A 16461-nucleotide genomic window follows, 5' to 3' on the forward strand; every position below is an offset into this window, starting at 1 on the left:
GAATTATGAGAGGTTGTGCATAAACAAAGAGCTATCATGAACATGAGGCATGGTTGTGCCCTCATTATGAAAATCTTGAACTTAAAAATAGACACAAAAAATGCAAAACTGCTTGCTTGTGATGTCAGACATCGCAAAGCCATTTAAGTTCAATTGGGGTTGCCAAAGAGCATGCCATTTAGTCAAACGGACCATTTAATACCCAGCCTAAATATATGGTTTTAATTAGGCTTGTAAAATTGCAATTGAGTTTATTTTTTAAAATCAAAGTTGAACATATACTATTCTAACATCAGAGAACACATTGCAATACTCAATTCATCCATTCTATGTCCTCTTTAATGTTTGAGTCTCTGCTCTCCAGTGTAGACCAACTTGTCATTGTACACATACAGTGACAACCTCAGCACTTAAAGCCCAGTGTCATGTCAAGAGCTGGCAGCCAGGGGGAGCACCTGCCCTGCCCAACCCTGCCAGGACCAAAACATAAACAACACAACATGGGCTGGGGTCAGGCCACATACTGTATGTGTGATGAAGTTCTACCTCGGGTCTGCTCACTACCAATGGGCATCAGGTGACAGCTGTTGTGTTCTGACTCATCCTGTCTGAACACACATACACACAGGTACGCACACTCACACACACAAACTCAGCTGGTTAACATTTGTGCTTAGGTTTCAGTGTGGGTTGTGCCAGTAACCACCTGCCTACAAAAGGACATTTGAGCTGAATGGGGAAATGAAAAGGGACATACTCTCTACTCAGTAGCACCAACACACTAAGGGTTACAGAACAAAAACAAAGCTTGATTGAGTATATCTCAGTGTGTATCAGTGTCTGTATGCAGGTGTTACAGACATGTACATGTCACAGAGACTGGGAAAGTCCAATGACATCAACATGCTAAAATATGACACACACCAGTAACATTTCAGGTGGTGCTTCTCATGGGACTCAACAGGAAGCATGTCAGGACACTACTGGACCTTTTAAACAAATACCTTAAACACCACTGTCTTCAGTTTTCCTTTAACATGGTTGTGTCTATTCTTGGGTATTTTTGACCAGCAAGCAGTCCATGCCATTTCAGATTGGACAATCCAGAAGACTGAAGAAACAAGGATGCAAAGACAAGGATTTTATTTGTCACATAGATAGAGATATTTTGTGAAACATGAAGTGAAATGGCATTTGACGGCTCAACTTCCCTGTGCAGAGGCTTCACTATCTATTTAGTTAGGCAGTACTTTGCTGAGGACTCTCATAACATAGCTGCAACCACTGGCATTTACACATACGTATGCATTTTAGAACTGCTACTCTGTAGCATCAAAGCGTATGTGGCTGAATGATAGCTAACAGTTAAGCTGCATTCACATACGTCGCTACTCGCCCATCTCTGAGCGAGAACTGTCAATGTAAAGTGAATGTGTTCTAGCTGAATGTGGCCAGGACAGGCGATGCGAGGACTAGCGATGCGATGTGGGCGGGTACAAAGTTAAAATAATTTTAACTTCCAGCGATGCGAGTGAAGCGAGTGAAGCGAGTACCAAATCAGAATGTAGAATAGAGATGATTGACAGTTAACGGAAGCGAGGAGCGATGTGCGAGTAGCGACGTATGTGAATGCCCCTTTATAGCTTCTTTGAGAGGATATTTGAACTGCTAGTAGTTTACATGCATAAATTGTGCATCTTTTTATAAACATAAGTAATAAATGCACTATGGAAAAGTAAACCAGCATGACATGGAAAACATGATCACGAGTAAAGGTGCCACATATATTGTAGCAAACTGAATAAGACTGAGCCTCTCACAGAGAAGAAGTAACAATAGATCATCTAAATAATGTTGAGATGTAAAAGTTCAGGTTATTTTCTTCCTTCCTAAAACCTTGGGAGCCCGAAGCCAGATATGCGTTTAATCTTGGAATTAAATGTTGCATCGGGACATTTGATCAGAAATAAAATGTGGTGAATATCATAAGTGATACTTTTTGATGCCAGCCATTTGAATGATATAGGCCAAATATACTGTATCAGGGCTATAGAAGCTGGGTCTATACTGTAGATCTTTTTACATGTTCAGACACTCTTTATCTTCTATGTATTGTTGAAGTCAGTCAAAATGTATGAGTAGCAATTTAACACTAGCCTGTTGCTGTATGTACAAACTAGATTAAATACATAAACAAACAACTACATACATAAATAAACAAATCCAGAGGCATTTGGAAGCTAGAATTTGTCTTTAACAAACTTGTTTCCATAGATATAGGGTAAGAATAAGGTCCAGATATCAAGAACTCTTGTCGCATAGTGGCCTCTGCTGGCCTTACAGTAGACATGCGCCCTGTGTCTCTGAATGAGGGAAGTTCTGATGTAAACAGGGCTGATCAAACCAGAGATGTTTAAGGCCGGCTTCAGATAGATTCAGATTTAGGAAAGTAGAAGTATAATGAGGAACAATATACATCATACAACATGGTACAACTGAAGAATCTGAAGAATAGAAATATACTGTAAGGCTGTCGGTTGTTCCCCTTCTCACAAGGCAGCATAGTGGTCCATCCCAGAGTGAAGAGGAGAGGATAGGAGGAGGGCAGTATAGTGGTTCACCCCAGAGTGAAGAGGAGAGGATAGGAGGAGGGCAGTATAGTGGTCCATCCCAGAGTGAAGAGGAGAGGATAGGAGGAGGGCAGTATAGTGGTTCACCCCAGAGTGAAGAGGAGAGGATAGGAGGAGGGCAGCATAGTGGTCCAACCCAGAGTGAAGTGTAGTGAGGAGAGGAGGGTATACGTCTGTTCTATTTAATACCAGTTTCTACCTAAAGCTACAAAGCCAAAAAGACTTACCTGGCACAAGCAACATCAGCATTACCACTGATCCCACAAAGCAACAACATTCCCAGTGAATAGCCAAAACTGAGTTCATTTTCTTCCGGATCTTTTAATATATTATTGAAGGAGAAACAAGTCTAGCAGCTCCAACCTGCTGCCACCACATGTTGATGTTCTCAGGCTTGGGGAAGGGTGGAGGGGCTTCATTATTACTCATTTGTGCAGATCCATATCACTTCCCAGGTGCCAACATCACAAGTAAACAGATGATATATAATTGTTGTATCATTTTATTTGATAGTAAATTATAATTTCCAGGACATACAATGTGACTTTGTCCTTACTTACATAGGGCGACCACTGTAGCTTTCCCACAGTGTCTGTGTCCCCACTTGAGGGTGTACATACAGTACAGAGGTCAGATGATGGCTGTGTCCCCACTTGAGGGTGTACATACTGTAGGTCAGATGATGGCTGTGTCCCCACTTGAGGGTGTACATACGGTAGGTCAGATGATGGCTGAGTCCCCACTTGAGGGAGTACATACTGTAGGTCAGATGATGGCTGTGTCCCCACTTGAGGGTGTACATACGGTAGGTCAGATGATGGCTGAGTCCCCACTTGAGGATGTACATACTGCAAGTCAGATGATGGCTGTGTGCAGCAGGGGTTTCTCCATCTCTCTTGCTGTCCTTGTGAGCTCCAAGGCTGGACTTCTCTCTTCTGAAAGTGTGATCGATCTAGTCTCACCTGTAAGTGATTGTTGTTTGGCTCGCTGCAATAGTGCTTACGTTGCTTGTGTATTTACCTGCCTGAGGTAATCAAACAGCCTAGCAAACCTTCCTTCAATGAGTACCTTTGAGATCACCTTGGACCCTAAGATGGTATGTTCTTCTAAACACACCGAGCGGAGATCACTAGACCCTAAGATGGTATGGCCCAGCCTCAGTTCTTGCTTTGAGATCACCCTGGACCCTAAGATGGTATGGCCCAGCCTCAGTTCTTGCTTTGAGATCACCCTGGACCCTAAGATGGTATGGCCCAGCCTCAGTTCTTGCTTTGAGATCACCCTGGACCCTAAGATGGTATGGCCCAGCCTCAGTTCTTGCTTTGAGATCACCCTGTACCCTAAGATGGTATGTCCAAGCCTCAGTTCTAAACACAGCAGGCTGAGATCCTGCTCATCTGAGCAGCACAACATGAACACTTTCACATGTAGTTCTACAGCTAGTTCATCAGGGTACATAATGATGTATAGTTGAAGTTTACATTAAACATAGATTGATCATCAAAAGGCTTTGACAACAACAGAGAGAATAATGTATGCTGATTGGTAGTTTATGGGCGTTTGTGTATGGCAGGTTGAGGCTTATAACTCCAGAAAAACAAAGCATCATGATGAGACGTTCTACTGTGGCAACATTATTTTGGAAGCATCTGGCAAAGGTATCAAAATGAGCGGGAAATGAGTTTCATCAATCAAAGCGGGTCCTGATGACAGTCAAAGAATCAGAGTTCACGCTCCCAATTGGCATGTTAGCTTAAGCGTTCTTAAAAGTTCTACCAGGAAGACTCAAAGTGTATGTCAGACATCCAATTATACACTAACCAACTAACAGCAACTAACAGCCTAGCCCTTCCTTATGCTGCTGTGTGCATAAGAGTCTGTTATGCTTACTGTATCTTTCATGCATTATCTTTTGGCTGTTGATTCTAAGTAGAGTTGTATTATATTTATCATATTCAAGACAACAGAGTCTTTCTGGTAGGACTGGTAGGAGAGGTGAGCTGAGAGCTTGTTTGGCAAGGTCTCTAGATAGGGTCCTGAAGCGATTTGCAGCAATCGTGCAGAGGTTGACTGCAGAGGCAGGTGTCAGGCAGGATTTATGCAGGACACCCCCATCCCATTCCTGACTAAGGAAGACAGGTGGTTTTAGGGGAGGGGGTGGGTTGGAAGTGAGCACCGAAAGCAAATGTCGCGGCTTGAAGCGATAGACTGGGAATAAGTTACCTGACAGAGTTTGATGATAGGGGCATGGCAAATTCCGTCATGCTCCTCCCAAACTTCTGTTTTGAACACCATTTTGTTTTCCATGTGTTGTGATCCACTGCCCCCTCCCTAAACCAGGAAGATGCTCAGTTTTGAAAGATTGCACAAGATAGTACACACACAGACATTCAGAATATGTTGCCATTCATTGATGTGTCTACCTTTCACGATAATACCATCATTGGTTCTTAACTGTCTTGGAATATGATTGTGATATACTGATCCATAACAGTGCTCATAATCCACTGAGGAAATTTGGCGATGACCAGCGGTATTGCATGGGGTGATAGTTTAGTGGTTAAGGAGCTGGACTAGTGTGCAGCAGTCTGAAAGTTGTGGCTTCAATTCCCAGCTTCCACTGTGTGTCCTTCAGCAAGTCGCTTAATTTAAAGTTGCTCTGGGGACAGTGTAGTCCCTTGCAATCTAATGGACATACTGTATGTAAGTCACTTTGGATATCAGGGTCTGCTAAAGGAATACATGTAAATGTATTGCTCTTGGTTAACAAATACAGCGCTCTGCTGCTTTCCTGAGTTACATTGGGAAGAGATTAACTGGAGACAAGGCCACACACTGCAGAGTCACAAGTTCTTGTACAGTATTTGTTGTGAACAGGTAATGAAAGATAAAGGTATAAAAAATTAACAAAGACTGGGTGATACAGTGCCTTATGAAGTTTCAGTTGTCCAGCGTCACTCTATCACTTCTGGTTGGTTCAAATCACACTTTCCCTTCATCTACTTAATTCATGTGACTGGGACTATATTTGGTCAGGCCTGTTTGAAACAGGGTATGAGACTGCCTCAAACGGTCTTGATCTGTTTTTGAGACTGACTAAATGTATCCCAACAAAAGGCTTATCGGCAGTCGGCAAAACCATCGATTAGCTTGTCAGGCCAAGCTGGTAGCTGACAGGAACAAGAAGCAAGCAGTCATTGTGAGCAAAGGCAACGTAAGCGGAGAAGTGAAATTCAGTCCAGTTTTATTCCATGCAAAAATGAAGCGCTGACAGAATAGGGGACACTTTACACCATAGCCATCTTGCCTTCTTATTCAGTTGTACTTTCAGGTAAAAATGCTAACTAGTGACCAAAGAATGGTGAAGAAAGAAAAACAGAATGAGCCGAAGCGGTATGATCACTCTCATGTGCGTATGTGGTAGAGGCCATCAAGTACAAAGATACAAGGTCAATCGCTGACTCTCAGGTCTCATGTCCCATTGTGCAGGTAACGTTAAGATTACTTACACTAATGTTAGTCCACCTAACCCACATTTACCAACATTTAACCCAGTGATACAACTTAAATGTCACATAATTGGGCATTGTAATAAGTGTCCATTCTAGCTATCTATTGATTTGACTACACAATGTCTTAGATTTAGCTAATGGGTTATGGATTATCACAAACAAAAATGTAATGTAAGCATTTGACATCACTTACAGTTTAATGTTACTCTTATATCCCAATACTCATGTTTTATTTTGATTTTGACATATGCAGTTCCGTGTGCATATCTATAATCTGTAAATGAGTTGTAGGTACCAGTGCACACAAATCGCTCAAATTGACGAGGCCCCATTCTGATGCTCAAGGGTTATGAATGCAAGATACTGTATAATTCCTGCCTTTCTCCCTCACCTTTCCACACCAAAGCAAATTGTCCTTGCATTGTATGTGTATGTAGGTTATGAGGTAGTTCCCCCCTATGTTCCCCTCTATGTGTGACAACCTGATATCAACCTGTTGTGTGCCCTTAAACCTGGAGTGTTGGGATACAGTTCAAAATCAAATTGTAGAAGTGATGTCTCTTGCACCATATACCATGCACATATATGACGAGGCAACCTTAAGACTGCTGAAATAAAAACTGTCTGTCTCCGACCAACCTAAGATGCTCACACGCGTTACATGTAGCTTCCAAGATGGCGTCTCACTGGTGGTGGGATTTTCCTGCAGGCCAGACAAATATGCCAGAATCTGAGAGAAAAGAATAGTCCAAAAATTACACCTCTGTCATTGGCTCTTCATTCACGGGTATTGAAGAGCAGGACTACAAATAAATCCAAACAACCATGCAAAAGCGTGACTGGATGTACGTTAAAGTGTACGTACAAATCATCTCAGTTGTATCATATTCAACAGTAATTTTAAACAAGCTCAATGAGGAAATAGTAAAATTAAAGTTGTGCCACAGCACAAACATGTACTGTATCTTTCTCATGTCCACCACAGTTGCTGGACTGCTTCTTTCATTCCCCAAGAGAACAGAGAGGTTACACACCTGTTACTGCAGTAACCTGGGCATGGCAGATGTCAGTCCCATAAGAGTTGGACACTTCACAGGAATACTTCCCAGGTGTGTTGCTGTTACACTCATGAAGACACTCCAAGATGCAGCTGTTCCCGATGACCTTGGTGTTGTATCTGTAGGAGGCGTACAACTGCTTTCCATCCTTGTACCACGTGACGAACATCTTTGGTGCTCCCTTAAATGTGCACTCCAGTCTGAGCTTCTTACTCAGAGGGAAGGTAACATTCTCCAGCCTCTTGACAAAGCGAGCCGGTTCTGAGGACAATGAGAATAGATGTTACCGTGACCGCTAATGAAGGTTTACTCCAAAGGTATATCAAAGAACCAATATGCGTCCAAGAAATAACATATTTCTGCCCATACAGGTAGGCACCTAACTGATGAGTGTATGACTATACAGTGTGAGTGTATTATATTTAGTGCTAACTGCAAAACATTTTGAAGGAGCACGGTAACTTTTTTGGAATTTGCTTATTTGCCATCTACCACATTATTAGATTAGATAAGAGGATACAAATTAATATCTTCACCGTGTGTGCAATGTTTCAGCCTGACACAGTTAGCCAAGGGTGTTAAACAGTTAGCGTATAGCTAAAAAGGATCTATAGGCTAACAGGTCTAACCCACTTCAATTTATTTATGAATGTTGGCAGGCTCCTTTATGAATCGTATCATCTTCCATGAAACACATGCCTACCTGGAACTGGGAAGACATAAGCATGGCACATAGTAGACCCATGCTTATTGGTGATTTCACATGAGTATCTTCCAGCAGTCTCCTTCTTGCACTTCTGCAGGCATTCCACGGCGCATGAGTTCTCGGTCTGCTTGGTGTTGTGTCTGTAGGAGGCGTAGAGTTGTTTGCCGTCCTTGTACCAAGTCACAAATATCTTGGGGGTTCCAGTAAAAGCACACTCCAGTTTGAGTTTCTGACTCATTGGGATTAGGAGATTCTCAAGCTTCCTTTCAAAGTAAGCGAACCCTGAGAGAAACAAGATCATACCTGATTGTAGACTTATACATTATGAGTGGAAAAAAACACAATTTTTTTTCAACTATGAAACCATGAGTGAGTGGTTCTGAACAAACCTGGGCCTGCAGTGATCTGAGCATGACAGACTGCTTTTCCAAATGAATTACTGATTTCGCAGGAATACTTTCCAGTTGTTTCTTTTTTGGATTTATGCAGGCATTCCAATACACAGGAATTGTTGTTGACTATGGTGTTGTATCTATAAGAAGCGTAGACCTGTTTGCCATCCTTATACCAAGTTACAAATATTTTCTGGGCTCCAGTGAAGGTACATTCCAGTCTTAACTTTTCGCTCGTTGGAATAGTTATATCCGTCAACTTCTTCACAAAGTGTGGAGCATCTGAGAAGACAAACACAATCCATTAATTGTTTCAGGTACACATGATTAAACAAATAACAAAGGAGTCTGAGAGACTCTAACTTATACTGTATATAATTTACTTAAATTAAAGCATCATCGGGTCAAATGTGAAACAAAATGTTCTATTGTTTAAAATATTTTTACAATTTAGCTACAGAAAAAATCTCATGAATAGTATAATAATGTTCCATGTTAAAAGTATTTATAGTTCATGTATTGAACAAACCTTTTCCCACTTTGACTTCAGCATGGCAGACTGCTGATCCGTGTGAGTTGCTGATTTCACATGAGTAAATTCCAGCCGTTTCATTGGTGCTCCCATGAAGGCACTCCACAATACATTTATTGCCGATGAGTTTTGTGTTGTGTCGGTAAGAGGCATACAGTTGCTTTCCGTCCTTATACCAAGTGACAAACATTTTGGGCGCACCGGTAAATGTACATTCCAGAGTCATTTTTTCTCCATAATAGACTTGGATGTTGGGCAGCTTCTTCACAAAGCGAGGAACATCTAAGCAAAGTTCAAAGTACATTTCAAGATTATCTGAGATGTCCTATCTTTTGGATAATTGCATTAAAACGTAAAAATGTAGTATTAAGAAACAATCAGCTATCATGTCCTGGTTTTTCAATGGCATACTAACCTTTCACTGTTGTAACATCAGCATGGCAGATATCTGATCCAAACTTGTTTGATACTTCACAGGAGTATCTTCCATTGGTGTCTTGGTTGCACTCGTGCAGGCACTCCAAGATGCAGGTGTTTCCGATCACTTTGGTGTTGTATCTGTATGAAGCGTAGAGCTGTTTGTCATTCCTGTACCAGGTGACGAACATCTTGGGGGCGCCAGCGAAAGTGCACTCCAGTCTGAGTTTCTGGCTCATTGGGATGGAGACGTCCTTCAGATTCTTCACAAAGCGTGGCGGCTCTGAGAGAGCATTGCAGTTACAACCAATGACATGATGCTGTTACATTCAGAGGTTTAAAGAATTTGTGTGTTTGCATTGAAAGGAGAAGCAGAGTGACTAAACTAATGCTAGTGTACTGACCTGGCACTGCAGTGACTTGATCACTGTATCTTCCTTTAGAGACAAACTCAGTGGGTTCTAAAAGGAAACAAAATGACAATTATTAAATAATTTACTCAACCCCAGAATTTTGACATTTGGAAAGATAAGACATTCTAATGTTGTTGTGAAGGCCTGGCAAACTGTAAGTCTACATTGTGAGGTAAATATTTTGGGAAATAGTTTTCAACATTATTGGTCAAAGTCTGAAGTAGTAAATACTAGAGCTGCAAACATTTTTTTTTTTTCTCTCTCTTAAATGGAACTAATCACTGAATTTTAATTGTGATCAATCAAATGTTTTATCACATGACTAAAATGATATTTTTTTGCAGATCAGTTTGTTGTAAAGCCCATATTACCAATGAAACGAATGCTTACCACAGCATTTTTATTGGGAATCACATAAATACAAATAAAGTTACTTAATGAAATTATATTTAAAGTATATTTTATTTCAAATCAAATGTCAAAAGATGTGCAATATAGCTTGCTTTAAACTAAATGTGCTTAAGCAGAGGTGGATGCACAAAACGTTCTATGTTTTTATGCTGTAATCTATCCACCTTATTCCTTAACCTGGAAATATGTATCGTTCCGATACTGTTTTCAACTTCCGCTCATTCTGTTTAGGCTACATGTGCGTTCTCGGTAGCTAGACTATGCTTCAACTTAGATTTCTTTCGAAATGTTGACAATTCTGCCCTTGGCATGGATATACTACATCATATATAACCGATATAAAATAGAAAAGTTTACTTTTATATGCGTTATGATATGTTAAGCACTGTCAACCGTCACGTTAAAATAGATACAATGCAGCTTCGCCGGAAATAGATAACCGCTTTCGTTGTCATGGCGACCCCCATTGTTGGCTGCGGAATATCGTGTATACAGTATGTTCATTCACAACAGTATGTTCAGTTCAGTTTACTAGCTGACTTGAACATCTGTTACAATGTAGGGATGTAAACAATGTTAATCTCATGGATAGTAGATTTTATTCCCATGTTGACTGACTCAATGGGAAGGTTGTTTTAAGTAAAAAAAGAAAAGGAAAAAGTAAACATGATTCAGAACTTTGTTACTGTTCATCTTCATGACTGCAGCAGGAGATTCTAGCCTACTACTGTAGCAATGGTCTATGGCAGCTTGGCAACAAGATAATCTTTGGTAACGACAAAGTTAAAAAAAAAAAATGCCTTATGTTCGGTCCTTAATCTCATTGCAATTAACACGCTAATGCTGACAGTTCTACTCACTAAAGTTTAGAACCGGAATCAGACAGTCAAAGAGGAAGTCTATAGGATTTCTGTTTTCAGTTAAGGAAAGAGCATAGTGTGCACACCTGGTACAGCAACAACCTGGGCATGGCACACATCTGTTCCACAGGCATTGCTGACTTCGCAGGAGTAATCTGCAGTGGTTCCTTCGTTGCAGGGATGGAGGCACTCCAGGATGCATGAATTCTTTGTGACCTTGGTGTTGTATCTGTATGAGGCGTACAGCTGCTTCCCATTCTTGTACCAGGTGACGAACATTTTGGGGCTTCCGGTAAATTTACACTCCAGTATCAATCTCTTGCTCATTGGGATGAACTGGTCCTTCAGCTGTGTCACAAACCGAGCTGGCTCTGTGAGAGACAAGGTGAGAAATAATTATGGGATGATCAGCCTCTGCGGAAAGCATGACATTTGAAATGATGGGGCACAATTGTGTTTCACATCAAATGGTTATACTAACCTGTAGCTACGGCAACCTCAGCATGGCAGATGTCAGTTCCACAGGAATTGCTGACTTCACATGAGTATCGGCCAGCGGTGTCTTTTTTGGTGTCATGAAGACATTCCAAGACGCATCTGGTACCTGCAACCTTTGTATTGTGTCTATAAGAGGCATACAGCTGCTTTCCGTTCTTGTACCAAGTGACAAACATTTTAGGAGTTCCCTTGAATTCACACTCAAGTTTTAACTTCTGGCCTATAGTAACATGGACGTCCTTCAGCTTCTTCACAAAGCGAGCAGGTTCTAGGGGCAAAACAAACACAAGGCCATTGTTTAGTCCTGTAGGTCTAAATCCACTGAGATCCAACAGAGAGATCTATCTAGGGGCAGTCCAGCAAGGCATGCTTTTTATAGCTTCATGTTATCTGTTACTCTCTGCCTGAGCTATACGTGGATTTCTTTTGAGTGCAGTCACAGGATTTGAGTCATTTTAAATGCAGCCACAGGACATTACGTTCCACTCACTGCACTCAATTCACAAAGTTGGAGAGGAAAGCTGGACATTAGGTTGGAAGTAAGCTGGCCCAGTGTTAGCTGGCTGACATGCTAACTTCAATAGATAGGGAGACAGAGAGCATACTGACCTCCTGACCCGGATACTTTCTTCACATCTGTATAATGCAACAAAAGTGAATTATTAGCAATCATATACTGTACAGTAGGAGCACCAGATATACATATTTTTTTCTTCAGATTCATACCAACCTGTTGTTTCTGGAGCTTTCTTCACATCTGCACAATAAAAAAAAGTAAACTATTAGCAATCATACCGTAGGAGCACCAGATATACAGTCCATAATTTTTTCTTCAGATTTATACCAACCTGTTGTTTCTGGAGATTTCTTCACATCTGCACAATAAAAAAAGTAAACTATTAGCAATCATACCGTAGGAGCACCAGATATACATAATTGTTTCTTCAGATTTATACCAACCTGTTGTTTCTGGAGCTTTCTTCACATCTGCACAATTAAAAAAGTGAACTATTAGCAATCATATCGTAGGAGCACCAAATATACATAATTTTTTCTTCAGATTTATACCAACCTGTTGTTTCTGGAGCTTTCTTCACATCTGCACAATAAAAAAAAAGTGAACTATGAGCAATCAGAAGTGTCCGTTAGACTACTGAAGTATTTTTAACAAGGGCACATTTAGTTATTTCAGGGCTCCCTTGCATCAGGGCTCCCTTGCAAAAGAGACTAAAGGTCTCAATGGGACTTCACCTGGTTAAATAAAGGTCAAATAAATGATAATAAAAAAAATATAGTGACACTGACCGGTGGCTGCTGGTGCCTTGGCCACGCTTGAAGTATCATCTGGGCAAACTGCACAAACAAGATGAACAATCGTGAGTAATGGCTTATCCATTATGAGTCTTACGACCAAGCGCTCAGAGATCGAATCTCATGTCTGAATCCACAATGCAACTGACCTCCTGATGTTTTGACATGGGCATGACAGACCACTGTTCCATAGGAATTGCTAATTTCACAAGAGTATTTTCCACTGGTTTCCCTGTTGCATGGGTGAAGGGCCTCAACGATGCACTTGTTGCCAATGACCTTGGTGTTGTGTCTGTAGGAGGCGTAGAGCTGTTTGTCATTCTTGTACCAAGTGACGAACATCTGGGGGGCTCCAGTGAAGGTGCACTCAAGTCTGAGTTTCTCGCTTAATGGAATGGTGAGATCCTCCAGCGGTGTCACAAACAGTGGAGGTTCTGAGAGAAACAACATTAAACCTGTGATTGTCTTTCTACAATAACATAACTTGATGTTAGAAAACGCACAACATACATGTCAAGGAATGTTTACACTGATTTACTTTGCCCCCATAGCTCATTAACTCATTGAAAAAAATGTAAACATATTGAACAAATGGGCGTAAATGGTGAACATTAAAGGGACACTTCACCGATTAGCATTAAGCTTTGTATCTTTAGAAAACCAGTCATGTTTTTGAATGGTCGTGCATCATTCCCTCAGTTTGCCTTGAGATGGGAGAAAGACGGATTTCAATGAAATCCATGAAAAAGACTTACTGCTTTCAATGATGTAAAATGATGATTTTTACATCATTGAAAGCAGGAAGTCCAACATTGAAATCCGTATTTCTCCCATTTCAAGGCAAACTGAGGGAATAATGCATGACCATTCAAAAACATGACTGGATTTCTAAAGATACAAAGCTTAATGCTAATCGGTGAAGTGTCCCTTTAATGCTAATCGGTGAAGTGTCCCTTTAATTAAGGTTGCATTACTGTACGCACCTGGTCCAACGTTGATCTGAGCATGGCAGAAATCACTTCCGTGAGAGTTGCTGATCTCACAGGAGTACCTCCCGGTGGTGCGCCTGGTGCTCTCATGGAGACCCTCCAGGATGCAGGCGCTACCCGTCAGCTTTGTGTTGTGTCTGTACGAGCCGTACACCTGCTTGCCATCTTTGTACCAGGTGACAAACATCTTCTCAGCACCGGTGAACGTGCACTCAAGATAAAGTTTATCTCCAACTTTCAAGATGCGGTCAGACAGCTTCTTCACAAATTTAGGGGAATCTGTGTAAGAAAATGTAGAGGGAGGATTTAAAAAAAAAAAAAACAATTATGTAGACCTGATGCAGGCACAGAAAAATGTGGCTTCGCAAAACTGTGGGCGCGTATCATTATGAATCCTTATTCAATTCATGGCATTACAACTGACATAGATCTGGCCCTCTGATCACTGACTCTACTCACCCTGCCATAGGTGTATAATAGATGGGTCATAATCAAAATAGGCCTACCCGTAATTTCCCGACTATTAGCCGCGGCTTATACATTGATTTTGCAAACTTTCTTCAGCTATGAGGTTAATACAGGGGGCCAGTTAATATGGCGTTAATATGGTTTTCTTTCTTTTAACTTGCATAAAACACTGTCCTGCGGCTTATACACAATGCGGCTTATATGCGGGAAATTACTGTATGCAACAATACTTGTATGCTGATGAATGAAACTGTTATGGAGCATGAAGTAAGGCACGTTTTGCCCTTGCAGCTGGTACTGACCTGGAGATGTGCTGACTTCAGCATGGCATATATCAGTTCCGTAAGAGTTGCTGACTTCACAAGAGTAAGTTCCAGGCGTGTCGCTGTTGCAGGGGTGCAGAGCCTCCATGATGCATTTGTTTCCAACAAGCTTGGTGTTGTATCTATATGAAGCGTACAGCTGCTTGCCATCCTTGTACCAAGTGACGAACATCTTAGGGGCACCAGTGAAGGTGCACTCAAGTTTCAGACACTGGCTCATTGGAACAGTGACATCCTTCAGTTTCTTCACAATGCGAGCAGGTTCTAAGACAATAAAAGGCATGGTTCACTGAGTAATGAGCAATGTTAGTCAACATGGAGTCTTAACCCTAAGGCTACACTTGGTCCGAAAATGAAGCACTCCATTCACAGTGAGTAAAATAGTTTTATGAGATTTTTTGAGATGTCGAAATCACGTTTGTTCGTCAGATCCATTAATTATAGTGGAAGCTAACTGATACAGCAGACCGAATGCTTCAGTTACAGTACGTGTCCAGTGTAGTCTGTCTGTTGATGTGGAAATGAAATGCTAGATGTTTATGTTGCTTCAGTTACGTGTCCAGTAGTGATGCGCGGTTCAGCCCATTACCCGCGGATATCCGCGGGTTTACCTGCGGGTCGGGCGGATTTGGGTAGGCCTAGTAGTTTTTTCTAAACATTGCGGGTGGGTCGGGTCAAAAAAGTAAAAATGCACATTTCTCACTTAGGAACTTATGACATATTAGGTGCAACGAATTAGGCTAACATTTTGCATTACAGACTTTCTAAATCGCATGTACAACGCAGGAGGTGTGGTCGAGCGCAAAACATGATTTCTACTAAATTCAGCATCCAATTGCGCCATGTGTGACTGACTGAAAAAAAGTCAATCGCGCATACGCTATTTTATGGACATAGCCTAATGATCTGGGATATGGAAGGTTGTGCACACCTTGCTTCTGTCATATGCACGAATAACAGCTGTGCTCATGCAAAATGTGTTTATGCTTGGCAGTGTTTCACGCAAAAGTAGCCTATGAAGTTACAAGGGGAAATATTAATTGAAAATCGTTATGTCCATGAAGATGATTTAACACTATCTATGTCTAGGCTGCAGATTCCAATTATGAATGATGTGGATGAGCGCAGATTGTCAAAATGACCGATCATTTTAACCACTGCTGTCCTCACGTGGGAGAATTAGACTAATTAGGCGAAAGACGTTAGGTGCTTTTTTTTCTTTCCTCGGGTCGGGTCGGGTCGGATTTGGGTCACGATTCGAAAATATTTTTGCGGGTTGGGCGGGGCGGTTTGGATCTCCTGAAGAGTCGGGTTGGTGCGGGTTTAAAAAAAAGCCCACCCGCGCAACACTAGTGTCCAGTGTAGCCAGTCTGTTGATGTGGAAATGAAATGCTAGATGTTTATGTTGCTTCAGTTACGTGTCCAGTGTAGCCTGTCTGTTGATGTGGAAATGAAATGCTAGATGTTTATGTTGCTTCAGTTACGTGTCCAGTGTAGCCTGTCTGTTGATGTGGAAATCAAATGCTATACTGTAGATGTTTACAATAAACTCAATCCAGGTCCTATTAGCACTCTGAATCTCATTTGTAAATATCTGACTGCTAATGTAAATCCCAAAATATGAGAAGATACTTGTTTGGTCCACCCACCTGTAACTGCTGTGATCTGTGCGTGACAGATATCTGTGCCGTAAGAGTTGCTGACTTCACAAGAGTAGGTGCCACTGGTGTCCTTGTTGCACTCGTGAAGGCACTCCAAGATGCAAGAGTTCTTGGTGACTTTGGTGTTGTATCTATACGAAGCGTAGAGCTGTTTGCCATTCTTATACCAAGTGACAAAAAGCTTTGGGGCACCAGTGAATGTGCACACGAGCCTCAGCTTCTGGGCCATTGGGATGGTGAGGTTTTGCAGCTTCATCACAAACTGAGCAGGTTCTGTGAA

At 41.5% G+C, this 16461-nt stretch overlaps 1 protein-coding gene across 3 annotated transcripts in view; it reads right to left on the minus strand.

Annotated features, from left to right (window-relative positions):
- Positions 1–3200: 3200 nt before the first annotated feature.
- LOC134079174 (titin-like) overlaps positions 3201–16461 on the minus strand; it is a 39380-nt gene continuing 26119 nt past the window's right edge. The window contains exons 13-32 of one of the 3 annotated variants that reach the window (XM_062535364.1): positions 16170–16454; positions 14500–14784; positions 13724–14008; positions 12890–13174; positions 12735–12782; positions 12502–12528; positions 12390–12416; positions 12278–12304; positions 12160–12186; positions 12039–12065; positions 11413–11697; positions 11018–11302; positions 9652–9708; positions 9246–9530; positions 8828–9112; positions 8296–8580; positions 7904–8188; positions 7177–7461; positions 6782–6872; positions 3201–4961 (exon numbers count right to left, since the gene is read on the minus strand). In XM_062535364.1, the coding sequence (XP_062391348.1) occupies positions 6826–6872; positions 7177–7461; positions 7904–8188; positions 8296–8580; positions 8828–9112; positions 9246–9530; positions 9652–9708; positions 11018–11302; positions 11413–11697; positions 12039–12065; positions 12160–12186; positions 12278–12304; positions 12390–12416; positions 12502–12528; positions 12735–12782; positions 12890–13174; positions 13724–14008; positions 14500–14784; positions 16170–16454 (3422 nt within the window). In that variant the 3' untranslated portion in view covers positions 3201–4961; positions 6782–6825. Of the gene's footprint in view, positions 4962–5857; positions 6873–7176; positions 7462–7903; positions 8189–8295; positions 8581–8827; positions 9113–9245; positions 9531–9651; positions 9709–11017; positions 11303–11412; positions 11698–12038; positions 12066–12159; positions 12187–12277; positions 12305–12389; positions 12417–12501; positions 12529–12734; positions 12783–12889; positions 13175–13723; positions 14009–14499; positions 14785–16169; positions 16455–16461 lie in introns of those variants that run through there. The other 2 variants (XM_062535365.1, XM_062535366.1) reach the window with 2 other exon arrangements.

Source organism: Sardina pilchardus, chromosome 4 (genome assembly GCF_963854185.1).
Source record: "Sardina pilchardus chromosome 4, fSarPil1.1, whole genome shotgun sequence".
NCBI classification, from domain to species: Eukaryota; Metazoa; Chordata; class Actinopteri; order Clupeiformes; family Clupeidae; genus Sardina; species Sardina pilchardus.